The sequence below is a fragment of the Astatotilapia calliptera genome, chromosome 16 (genome assembly GCF_900246225.1).
Source record: "Astatotilapia calliptera chromosome 16, fAstCal1.2, whole genome shotgun sequence".
In the NCBI taxonomy this organism is placed as follows: domain Eukaryota; kingdom Metazoa; phylum Chordata; class Actinopteri; order Cichliformes; family Cichlidae; genus Astatotilapia; species Astatotilapia calliptera.
Genome location: NC_039317.1, coordinates 29,796,610 through 29,809,706, shown reverse-complemented (window position 1 = coordinate 29,809,706; position 13,097 = coordinate 29,796,610). Strand labels below are relative to the sequence as shown.

Sequence of the window (13,097 nt, the reverse complement as noted above, 5' to 3'; positions counted from 1 at the left end):
TTAAAGAAAACAATCCTGAAAATTCAGAATCAGCCAATCAGGCTTCAATCTGTGGAGTAGCTGAGGTAATGATACTAACAGAAAACTCCGACGACCTTCACCTCGACACGGCAGATCTTCTTACTGCTCAAATGAGACTGTAAACGCGTGCTCGAGCCAGCTGTCTCCAGTCCTGTGATGTTATACTGTCTAACAGGCAGTTAGAGTTTGAAATAGTTTTCATCCCTTTAGAAAATAAACACTCTGAAAGACAAAGATCTGATCACTGCTGCAGAGTGTGTATTATACCTTAGGAAGGGAAGGAGGGGGAAGTCTCTTATATGAAGCTGTGTAGCACCATGTGAGAACAGCTTCACATGGCACCTTCATAGAGCAAAGCAGAGGAAGTGTGGCTGAAAGTGACCGGCTGTGTTTGGCTCCACTAAGCCTGGCCCGCCTCGCCCCCCCCACTCAGACCAGCTTGAGGAGGGGGGTCAGAGGGCACGTGGACTTATTCACTCTCCTGTGATGTTTGGGTCACATGTACACAGGAAGGGGCTGTTATCCGTCATCATCCATTATATCAGATTGGCTGGCTAACCATCAGTGTCAAGAGCACCACTGACCTTCCTGTATGAGCATTAGTCTGCTCTGCTCTCCTAACAGCCGACTGTCGCTGAGTGAAGAACTGACACTCTGTTAGAAATGTGAAACCTTTTCTCATGTTTCATATAATAGTCTAAAAGGTTTCTAAACAGGAGACTCAGGTTGAGATTGTGCTTGTCTGTTTATGATTTTTTTTTAGAAAATCTTTATGCAAAAGTATCCTGGGCCATGATGGTACAGGAAACAGATGGAAACTCCAGACAGAGGACCTTCTTTCTACTCTGTTCGATTAAGTTTTATTTATACAGCGCCAAATCACAACAACAGTCACCTCAAGGTGCTTTACATTGTAAGGTAAGACCCCACAATAATACAAAGAAATCCCAGCAATCAAACGACTGCCTATGAGCAAGCACTTTGCTGACAGTGGGAAGGAAAAACTCCCTTTTAACAGGAAGAAACCTCCAGCAGGATCAGGCTCAGGGTTGGCGGCCATCTATAAGGCGACAGCTAACCACTGAGCCACCAAAACAGATATGTCAATATTCAGGGCTAAGCATGACCTTTTGCTCCATTTTCCCATTACTACACCTTCTGCTGATGCACAAATACTACACACCAGTAGAATTAAAAACAACAAGTTCATAAAAATACACATTTAAGAAAAATAAAAAGTAGGACTAAATAAGATCGAGGGTAGAAAAACTGAACACAACAGAAAGCTTCACTTTCAGAGATCCTGGTTCCCCTAATAGCAGCTTCCACATCCCCGTACCAGAGCATTTAACCGGGAAATTGTATTTTTATCACCGTGGAAGGCTTTCACTAGATCAACTGGTGATAAATGACATTAAAGCATCTGTGGGGAGGTTACTTAACTCTGGTCCAACGTTAAAACCTCCTAAATTCTTGGGAAATCAAACCTTACAGTTACAGTTATTATCTGGCATTTCAACATCCCACAGCATCAAATACCAACGTTCTGCCAGAAGTGGCTTGCATCCTTTGAGCTTGAATATACCAGCTGCAGCAATATTATACACAAAGGGAAAAAGTCCCCTTTGAAAGCAAAGATACGCCTCTGCAGCGTCCTTAAAAAATTATGCTTACCCAGTTTGTTTTAACATGACAACCTTTATGAGCATCCAGATGTGATGGGTTGGGAGTGAGCACTGTCTCTATGTTGCTACAACCTGGTGTGTTACATCACCAACACTAAAAGGACAAACAGCTTTGACAAAACAGTGTTATTCGACACCGCAAGACAGAGTTTAACCATTATTTGGTGAATCTGGAGATTCTAACAAGTATCTGTATTAATTGTGACATTGGGGGGCCGTGAATGCGTACGCATACATAGGCACAAACACAAGCATATCAGACGATGGGGTATTTTCCCAGAACGGCCCGTTTGTTTTGATAAATGCTTTGCTTCCCTCCCCTCGATTCTGCAGCCCAAATGTTCACATGAGTCAGTTGCCCAACTGAGGTGACACAAAGCAAATCCACCCCCCACTCTGTCTGCACTTTGGACTAAGTGCTTCAACATGTTGCAAGGGGCTCCAAAGCACAGCGAGTCACCAGAGGAGGACAGAGATGAATGAGCGAGAAACGACCCAAAAGAGAGGGTTCAAAGACAAACGCAGAGCGTGAAGAGGGCTGAGTGTTTGTGCCGAGCGGTGCTGAGGGAGTTACCGCGCATCAGGGTCAGGAAAAGCCCAAGCGTTTCTTGAGGTAAAGGGACGCCAACACGGGACACGGAGCCACCAGCATGCAAGCGAAAAAGTCTTAATTAGAGACTGCCAGAGAGCTGTCGTTTATATTGTGCTGCAAAGACGGCGGTTAATTCATAGTTTTTGCTTCAAATTAGTCTGAATTGTTGTGCAGAGGATTTTATGAGCCACGAGATTTAAGTTAAACTGCAACCATCTGGGAGAGTAAAGGCGCTGCATTGAAGCCAGGGTCAGCAATAAGACAATAACTTTCACTGTGGTCACATTGATGTTTCTGCCTCTGAAAAACTCAAAGACATCATGATGTGTGACGAGTTCATGAATGGAGGGTCTGCAGGAGCACATTGGAGTAGCTTAACAGAATGAAAGAAGAAAATAATCTTAACAAGCAACAGTTTCCCAAAGTTAAAGACGTTAAGCTCCTAAACACGACACAATCCACATCCCATCTCCTTTGGGAACTTCCATCAGGGAGGAGGAGGAAGAAGCAAGGTAGTGGGTAAAGAGAAGGAGGAGGAGGAGGTGGGAATTAGAGTGGGGGGTCCTCCAGGCCCTGTTTCCAGATGAAAAACATCTGGGGAGGTTGACTTTACAAGCAGGCCATACAAATTAACCATCTGAGAAAGAGTGAGGCAGTAAGGGAGGAAGGGGGGGAGGGAGGGAAAAGACGTTGGGGGCTTGTAAAAGTCTGCGAAGGAGACAAAAACTTTTTCTATGACAAAGAAGAAAAAAACATTGAGCGTGGAAAGAGAAGAAGCAACAAGAGCCGCTTTTAGCCAAATCCTTCATTCATCGCATCCTACCTTCCTGAAAAGGTAGCCCGTACTCCATCGCCATGCCCCCCTCAGAGAGGAGAGCCGCCTCCTAAAAGACCCTCCTCGGTTCATCTCTGGAGAGCTCCCGCTGCCTCTCCCTGCTCTGTGTCCGGCAGTGAACTTCCCTCTAAGAAACCTCTCCCTTTTCTCTGACAGCAGAGGAGCAGAAGAAGAAGAAGGAAAGCAGAAAAAAAAAGGGCTCTATTTTGGGCCGTAGCCTGCAGCGGGCCACTACATGCTCGAGGTCGGGGCAGACTCCTCCACAGAGCTCCTCGTCCCGTTCCTTCTGTCCTCTGTGTGCTCTCCCTTCCCTCTCTTTCTCTGCCGTTGGCCACCCTCCCCCCTCCGCCTCGTTATCTCTCTCTTCCCCCCGCATTCAACTTTTCCCTCCCTCCCTCGCTCCCATGTCTCTTTCTCATCTTTGCATGGATCTAAATTGCTAAGCCTTTCCGTCTCTTTAGCCAAACATGTGGGAACTGATGCATGTTTGTAGACATAAACACACACAAGTCAGCTGAGTGGAGCTGCTCACTGCTGCACGTCCTAAGTCATAACCGTACAAATATAACCACGTGCCTTTTTTTGTGTGTCATCTTATCAACTTTCTCACACGAGAAGCTGAGGATCGAAGGCAGGGGGATCTGTCGGGGAAGTGAAATCAGAAAAAGAAGTAAAATGATGCAGCTTAAAAATTAATACTGATTAAAGAAAAACAGCCAAGATGTTCATAGCAGAAAAGAAAAACAAAGCTCAAGCAGAAACTGATGCAGGTCTTGATGTCACAAGATAAATCTCTGTGATGCTCCAAGGCGATGAGGCGTGGCCAAACATCCGCCACACGTCACTGTGTAACCACACAGCAAATGCCCATGACAAGACAGCAGCAGCTGCACTTGCACACAAACAGACACTCGAGCACATACAGTCCACTCTGTACAGACATGTGATCATACAGTAAGCATAAAACAGCAACTCGTCTAATCACACACTTACGCCGAGGGTGTGATTCAGACTTTGGCCCTCGTTTAAGGTGCTGACCAAACTGTGCCAGACTGGGAAAAACTCACAAGACTTTTAAAAGACTGTCTCAAGTGACTGAAGGATAACATGGGAAACGCCAATATAAGCAGCCACACACACCATTCCCAAAAAGGCACACAGCTCTGTTTGTGTGTATTTTTGGTCCTTGTGGGGAAAGCGGGCACTCGGCTTTGGGTGGCAACTCTAAATTGGTTACTCGATCCTTCCTTTCTCAGACAAAATACAACTCGCAGGAAGTCGTGTTGGAGACAAATAGTGCCCAGTGAGTCCAAAGCAAACATGTACCACCCTTATTTTTGAGTGCTTTGTCAGAACATCAAAATTTATTGTTCTCAAGGAGTTGGCAAAAAGAACCAACAATCATATCAACTCTTCTGAAACTCTAACAATAACAAAAAAAATGTGTTTAAAATACATTACTACCCAATGCTACCTGTGGAGTCTGGGCTGAAAACCAGCATGTCCAAATACTCCAGCAGTCACAGACAAAAACGCAAGGTTTAAAAATACTGGAAGTTGTTCATATCTGCTAATGTAGCTGCAGCACTGAGCCCAGTGTTGCATGAATGCATAGACATTAGATGGTCACGCCTCAAAACTTCCATCCAGTCCACACACTGAGCCCCCAGACTGGAGGTTTGTGTCAAACAGTGTATGCAGTGAAAATTGAGGGTCTCCTTGTTTCACACGTCCTTACTGATTCATATTTAAAGCTTAGAGGGGGTGAAGGAGGCATAAGTCACACTTTTGTTGTTAAGTTGTGACCGTTCATCTCATTAACCCGGTAACCCAGAGTCTAACATCTCATGTGTAAATGAACCATGCCAGCACCTTGCATAAAACAATGCAAGCTACAGCTCCACACTTGATACTCAACACAATTTATTAAACAGATAATAATATTTATCTGATCCACAACTCATTTTATAAACTCACTTTAGCTGCAGATGCTTCAGTTACATTTTAAAAGAGTTTATACTACAGTAAACAGACAAAACCTTTTTAAAAATAGTTAGCGGGCCGTGCGGCTGCCTGTGCTGGGCTTATCTCGCTCACGCTGCGTAAGCTGAACATCACTCAGATGTCGTAGTGGAGATGAAGGATGCCAGAATTCACGTGCCACAGACACTTGTCTTTTCACTAAACACATCCACAATTTTTCCCCAAAATATTTCCATGTTATGTTACCATCTAGCTTTACTCCAGAATATTTCCAATGCAAATATTGAACTTTGTAACCCACATCATATATTTTAATATAAATCGACTAATATTCAGTGATGCAGTATTATCGATAAAGCAACAACGTGATATATTAAGTAATTAAAATCATCTACAGCTTCAACATTAAATTGATTAAACACATTATTAAATCAGCAACTATGATTCAATAAAAACACGGACGTGAGTCAGAAGAAAGTACTTTTACTTTACGTACTTTAAGTACAATTTGAAGCTCAAACTTGTACCATTCAGTAGAATTACGACTTTTTCTTAAGGGGCCATAGGCCTCTGCACGAGCCTCAAAAAATGCACGCCTGCTACGCTCCAGGTGCACAGGAGAAGGTGCAAACAGACTTTGCATTCCAGCACACTGCACTGGTCACATTAGCGTAACCCAAGTGCTTCTTGGCACAGGTTGCCAATCAACGGCCTTGCAGGTAACCGCTCTATGCAGTTTTTTGTTCTACTCCAGATGTACTCGTGTCAGTCCAGCAGCTAAACTGTCTGAATATATTCTTTTAAAGAAAATAAGGACTACTTGGATGTAGGGTCGAAGGATGTGTCATACAGACACCATCTTTGGTGTTACGGGGTTCGACGATAGATTTCAACTGGGTATTATTTAATGTTTCTGTTTTGATGAATCAAAGACAACCAAAAGCAACCAAGAGTCCACTTAGCTGTTTGGTACAGCAATGTGGCTTGATGCCCAGAAAAGAACTTCCTGTTTGATATGATTTAATGTTTGTGTTCTGAAAAGATAACGTGATATCATCTGGCGCAAATATGTGTTTTTGTTGTGGACGATGGATGTGAGATATTGTTTAAAAATATCTCATGAATGAGTGGGATTTTGATCTCAACAGGCCCTGCTGTGCATCAAGTGTAGACTTAATCTGGCTTTTCTGAAGTATTTATTATAATGAATGTCCTTCATGGCAGCTGGGAAACCATCCACTCATACTTTATACCTTTTCTACATCAAGTATGTCTGACCTCTCAGCCAAGGCTGCAGAGGCAGATCCATCAGCTCCTTCATTAGTCTAACCAAGCAAGAAGAATGGACCTGCGAAAAATCAGCAGGTAAACTCACCATGGTGTCTACATGTTTGAGAGGGAGGTCACTGCTCGGCGCCTGTTCAGAAACGACAAAAAGAGACAGACAGTGAGATCAACACCTGCCGATACGCTTCAAACAGTTGACTTCGTGAGATGTTATGTTGTGTCATCGGGTGTTTACGCTATGCTCAGAGCCATTCCTTGCCCTAATGTGGCCTGGAGTGGAGTAGAACTCCACCTTGAATGTGTGGGACCATCTATAATCCTTCTGTGCAAATATTTACACAAAGAGACAGGTCTGCTTCCATTAGCCAAGACCAGAGAGTCCAGCCGAGGAACTCTCTTTTTCAACACCATATACAGCTATGGAGAGAGAGAGTGTCAGGAAAGACAAAGGAGAGGAAAAAAGGGGCACTGTGGGACAAGAAACCAGAAGAAAGTGGTGGGAAGGGGTTGATGGACATGCTAAGAAAAAAAAAACAAAAACACAGGAACAATCAGACAGATGAAGAAACAGGATTTGGGGTACAGAGAGGAAAAGATGGCAGAGAGGAGAAGAAGAAAACAGAGCAATCTGTGACGTCATGAGCTTGTGTGGGCTCCACTAACCTCAGACTAACACACACATGTGCATGGAACTAAATGAGGCCTAAAATGCATCATAGCATTTGAAGATCCACGCTGCTGTGGATTTTTATGCAGAGATGTTCATTACCTGACTGTTTCAACACCAGTAAAAAAAAAAAAGAAAAAAGAAGAGTCCAAAGTTTCAATACTCTGCACTGAAAGTTGGGTTTGCTCATTTTTTCACATTTTTTCATGTTCTGGAGATCATGAGCCTGTTCGGACTTTAGACAGCATTAGGGTAAATAGCAGGAAGATCTGAACAATAATACTGGCAGTACCAGTTGCTGCATATCATTCTGCATCTCTCAATCCCTAAATGTCCTCTTTCTCTTCACTCTAAGTATGGAAAAATATCTTTTTAAATTCTCAAAACCATGGAAATAACCTAAAAAATACCCACACATTAATAATAATAATGGATTGGATTTATATAGCGCTTTTCAAGGCACCCAAAGCGCTTTACAATGCCACTATTCATTCACTCTCACATTCACACACTGGTGGAGGCAAGTAGGGCTGGGCGATATATCGAGTTTTTTAAAAATATTGATATATTTTCATATGAGATATAAGATGTGACAATATCGTTTATATCGATATAGTCTATGTTACGTTATAATTATACTTGTGGAGCCGCAGGTTTGCCTCTCTTTCGTCCACTTATGTCTCTACGCAACGTTACTCGGCCTCGCCTCTCCTTCACTGAACACAACTCCCCCTCCCCCATAGCTTTACCTGCAGGCAATGACAAGATGAAAGCGGAAAATCTCCGTTAGCGAGTTACCTCGGATCGCCCCGTGCGTGGGGCTGGACGGTGTCAACGTGTTAGCGAGCTAACCGCGCTAACGACATGCAGCCAGGAGGGGCTGCACGGCCTAAAATCCTTTCATTTTCTCAAAAATCGACAGTGCGCCTTATGTATGAATTCTGGTTGTGCTTACTGACCGCGAACCGATTTTATGTGGTACACAGCGCTCAGCAATCTGTCAAAAAATGTTTTAATATGACTTTGCTAAGCTACGGAGCTGCACCGCTTGATGGAGCCGCCTCGCGGAGTGATAGTACTGTGCTTCAACGTAATATTACCGTACTGTGTGTGTATAAGGACCACACATGGCACCTGTTCAGAGACGTGGTGCAGCTGTGAAATCTGTCTCTTTGTTATTACGCTCATGGTCTATTAGTTTACATTTTGACTGCATAATTGTGAGCTTTTCGTTATGCACAAAAACAACATTGTTTTCTTTTATTTATGGACCATGATTATTTAATAAATGCTGATAATTTATTTTTGAGTAATTTCTTCATGTACATCTACGCTGTATGTAAAGAAAATGCCCATTTGACATCTGGGACACAGTGTGACTAAGAACTCTCTTTTTGTTCTTAACTTATGGCTTTAAAAAAAAAATCGAGATATATATCTTATATCGCCATCCGAATTTTGGGTAATATGCCCAGCCCTAGAGGCAAGCTACGGTTGTAGCCACAGCTGCCCTGGGGCAGACTGACAGAAGCGAGGCTGCCATATCGCGCCATCGGCCCCTCTGGCCAACACCAGTAGGCAAGTAGGGTAAAGGGTCTTGCCCAAGGACACAACGACCAGGGCAGAGAGCCCGGGGATCGAACCGGCGACCTTCCGGTTACAGATACGCGTCCCAACCCCCTGAGCTAATGTCCTGTTTTTGGTAACAGAGCTGATACCAGAGAACAAAAAGCAATCTCCTCTCTGTAAATGCCATTAAAAGTCAAGAACGAGGAAAAATACAACTAATTCTCAGTGAATTACAATAAAAAGTCCAAAAATCCATCTTTGTCTGCCTCGTGCACAGATATAGATTCTCTTCATCACACCGAAGACACTCAAGTTTTATTGAAATTATATTTTTTAAATTTTTATATTTTTTTAACTATTGTAAAAATTAAATTGTGCAACATATGATTGCAGCGGTTCATTCTTTAATCCTGCTTGGTAGTGATCTCTGCAGAGTCCCACACAGAGAGCTGGGCTGCAACACCCAGGACGATCTGCTTCTGTAGAAACTTTCAGTGGAACATAAACAGCAAATGTAAACTGTTAATTACAGTCTGAGCGTGCAGGCCCTAGAATACAGACTCCAAACACTCAGACTAAACCGCCAAGCAGGGAGAGCACGAGAGACCTACAGTCACTGGAGTCTGCTCCAAACTGCAGCATTTATGACTGAAAGGGATTCAATTATCAGCATCGTGACTACATTTCTCTCTGTTGTACATGCAGACAGATGTTGTTTCTAAGAATGAAGGACAAGGAAACAGCAGGCTAATGTTTGAGATTCTAAATGCAGACTGTGGATTTCACTGCAAGGCCAAAATTTGCAGCCGCAGGCATTTTCACACAAATGGAGGCCATTGTGTGTAAACCCAGAAAAACACACAGAGACACAAACAATTCTCACAATGATATATTCGAACATGTGCATTTCCGCTTTGCAAGATTGCAGCCAGATGGCTGTTTTGCATCCATGTGCACGTCGTCGCTTAGAGATGCAAATAATTTAGAGAGCACGAGAAAGCCGGAGAAGTTTTGTATCAGCAAAACAGCCGACAGAGGAAGTGTTTGCAGTTTGTGTCAGTAATCTTCAAAAGAAGCATTTGAAGGGGGGCTTTGATACAGACATTACCATTTTTCTTTCTTAAATCAGGGCAATTCTTGCAGGCTGTGCACAATAAATGTCACAATTCTGAAACAAGAAACAGACCAAGCTTTCAGAAACTCCAAGACCCAAATGATTAAAAGCTTTAAATTAAACCTAAATTATCTGTCCCAGCTCGGAATTTCAGATTCAAGATCAAGAGGTCAAGTCTTCAAGCCCAGGACTGTGTACGTATTCACAGTGAAGGAAAGGCCAACCACTATCTTCTTTAAGACTAGATGTTTACCTGTGGTTCCTGGGTATTTAAAAGCAGAATTAGGAAATGGGCAAAACATTAAGCTTTCAGGCCCGTGTTCTGTGGAACCAGCTCCCAGTCCAGGACTCATCTTGTTGGGGTCTAGTTGTTTGGGGGGGGGGGGGGTGTTCTCTATAGGTGAGGTGACTGTTGTTGTGATTTGGCACTATACTAGTTTTATTTGCAGTCCTTATGTTGACATAGCAAGCTCTTAAGGCTGCAGCTTTAGTGCATCATGCTGTGTCATTCTGCCACATGTCTGTCAGCAGGAGCCTCTGCTGAATCAAGCCAAGCAACAAGTTGATCTGAAGCTCTCATTCGAGACGTGTTCGTATCGTTTCTTTCCTAAATCAAGAACAAAGCAGATGTAATAATTTTATTTATTTGAAGCTACAGTTTAAAACTTCAGGATCTGATTAAAGCAAGAAGCTGTGGAGGATAGTAATGCATACCAGAATCCTGAATCTACTTTATAGCGAGACAGTTGTGTTTCTCATTTTGAATCACATTGGCCCATGTGACAGGGGTGCAAACTTGCAGATTTTAACTCTTAGCTGGCCTCCCTGTGCACACCGAATGAATGTGCTGTGGTCTGACAGCACACAACCGCAGGGCAGACTGCAAAAAACTCTTCAAACATAATCGTGATTAAACATAATTACAACAGATGCGAGAATAAAGACGAGAGCAAAACAAACACTCCTCTGTGGCCAAGAGCTTTGCAGCACCTGCGAGGCCAGCGTAAACACAAACCTCACAAGTATGTTAGTGTGCCCTTCTAATCGTGCCTCATGTGCCATTTCCATACAACTATTAGTCTGAGAGTGAGCCTTTGAACTTAAAATCATTTTCATCATAGATATTCAGATTTTGTGCCTCCTTTGCGCATCTCTTGCTCAGAGCTGTGTCATCATCGTGAACAAAGTCAGCTGAGGCTCATGAGAGGGGCTAAATGCAGGCCGTTGCTCTCCCACAGATCTACAAAATATTTCAGCTTTGGCTTAAAAGGAAAACAAATTCAGTATGCATGGTTTCAGAGTGAGGATATCTGGGAGGTTTCCCAGTGTCTTTGGTTAATAATAATGATAAAGATTAGTTCTAGAGCTGCTAACAGCTACATTCTGTCAACATTCATTGATCTACATGTCTCCAAACTGAACAACCTGTGTCACTTTTCTACTCCATGTTAGTTTAGAATACTTGTGCATCACCTATAACACTAAACCAAAGATTTGGCAGATTTTGCCAGAATGCCGACAGCTGACAAAAAAGTAGAAAGCTCGGCGTGATTAAACTGTTGTTTCATCCAAGGTCCTTTTATACTGACACGGTTCTTGTGGTCCAGATGGTTTCTATCAAGCATCGCAACCAAAATGAAAGACAGGCTGTAGGCTCAAAGTAAGTCAGGTGTTTGTATATTACAACAGTCAATTTAGACCTCAGACCTCCCCTTCCTCCTCCTGCTTTACTCACATTGCGGAGCAACGGTAGCTGCTATGGGAAAAGAAGCATTGTTATAAAATCTGCGGCCACTAACTACATGTTGGAGAAGTGATCTAATTTAGTTTCAAATCTGTGTTGCTTTAAATAGTTAGAGAAAGAAAGGTTTGATGCAGCACAGATGGGCAGAGGCAAATTAAAGGAATCATAATAAAATGCTTTCTAATGTTATATAATTACATATATTCTGTTTCTGAATCATCTGTTCTTCCCATTTAATATCAGATCAGACTGCCTCACGGCTCGTAACGGCTTTGTTTTGGTGGTATAAGTAAAAGTTATTATACCTGAAATGAATCTCAGTGCAGAGGAGAACTCAATGGAAACATTAGGCCAGAGTTAAAGCAGAAAGTCTTTCTGTTCTCTGCAATGTTTACAGCACAGACTGTATATAGAAGATGGATGTAGCTATTGTGCCATCACCACATGGTTGGCTAGGTGTCACTGTGAAGCCTAGAGCTGAGTATTTTGTTGTTTGGAAGCCATATCTGCCAAATAGGATTGCAGGGACACAATAGACCATCATTTAGAAAATGAATATCATCTTCTATGGTAGAAGACTTGAAAATAAAGATTGAAATCATAAACTCATCAGTAAAGTCTTTAATAAGGTTGTAAATCTAGGGAGCCAATTTTCCCACAGATTTCTATACAGCTAGAGTCGCCCCCTGCTGGCTAGCAGAAAGAACACAAGTTTAACTGACACACCAACTTCTCTTTTTATATTGGAACACTGACTACTGATGTTTTGGCTCAAGTAGAAGTTAGCATCATGTTTTTGTCATCAAACGTTAATGCCATTTGACATTGCAAATCACTTCCAGAACACAATACTCTGCTTATTCACTAACAAATTCTGAGTGAAGGAGTCTTTTAACTTAGTTACTCCCGTTCGTCTGTCCTTGTAAAAAGTGTCACGCGAAAACATACAGATGATAAAAGACCATCGACTCAGCCACGTGTTCGTCTCCTCTGAGCGCAGCACACTGTCACCCAGAGCTCTATCTGCTCCGCCACTGTGCCATGTGCTCTTTTTCACATGAACACAGTGGCTCCTTTGACCAATTTACCAAATTATAGCCCGCTGCTTTAAGGAGAGCAGAGGTAGTGAGCACGCTGGGAGTTTCCTCCCATAAGGGGCAGGGAAGAACGTAGACAGTGAGCAAGAGCCTGTCGGGCAAATGACCCAGGGCTAAATATACAGCTATGCATCTTTGGAGCTCGAGACACAACCCATTTAGCCCGGCCCAGGCGGCTTAGTGTGGACAGAAGAGTGGTTAAGATCACCACTTTGGGTGTGTGAGTGTGGGTGTGAGACACAACGAGAGAGGGACGGCGTTTATACATATATACACATATACACATATATATATACACATATACACATATATACATATATATAACATATAATATATACATATATACATATAATATATACATATATAAATATATACATATATACATATATACATATATAATATATACATATATACACATATATGTATATAATATATATACATATATATAATATATACATATATAATATATATACACATATATAATATACATATATATAATATAC

General features: G+C 42.4%; 1 protein-coding gene across 2 annotated transcripts in view; it reads right to left on the bottom strand.

Annotated features, from left to right (window-relative positions):
* The window catches only part of tns1b (tensin 1b), a 161,412-nt gene that overhangs the window by 57,204 nt on the left and 91,111 nt on the right, over positions 1 to 13,097 (bottom strand). For both annotated transcript variants that reach the window (XM_026143669.1, XM_026143668.1), the window contains exon 5: positions 6,492 to 6,533. In XM_026143669.1, coding sequence (XP_025999454.1) covers positions 6,492 to 6,533 — 42 coding nt within the window. The remainder of the gene's footprint in view (positions 1 to 6,491; positions 6,534 to 13,097) is intronic.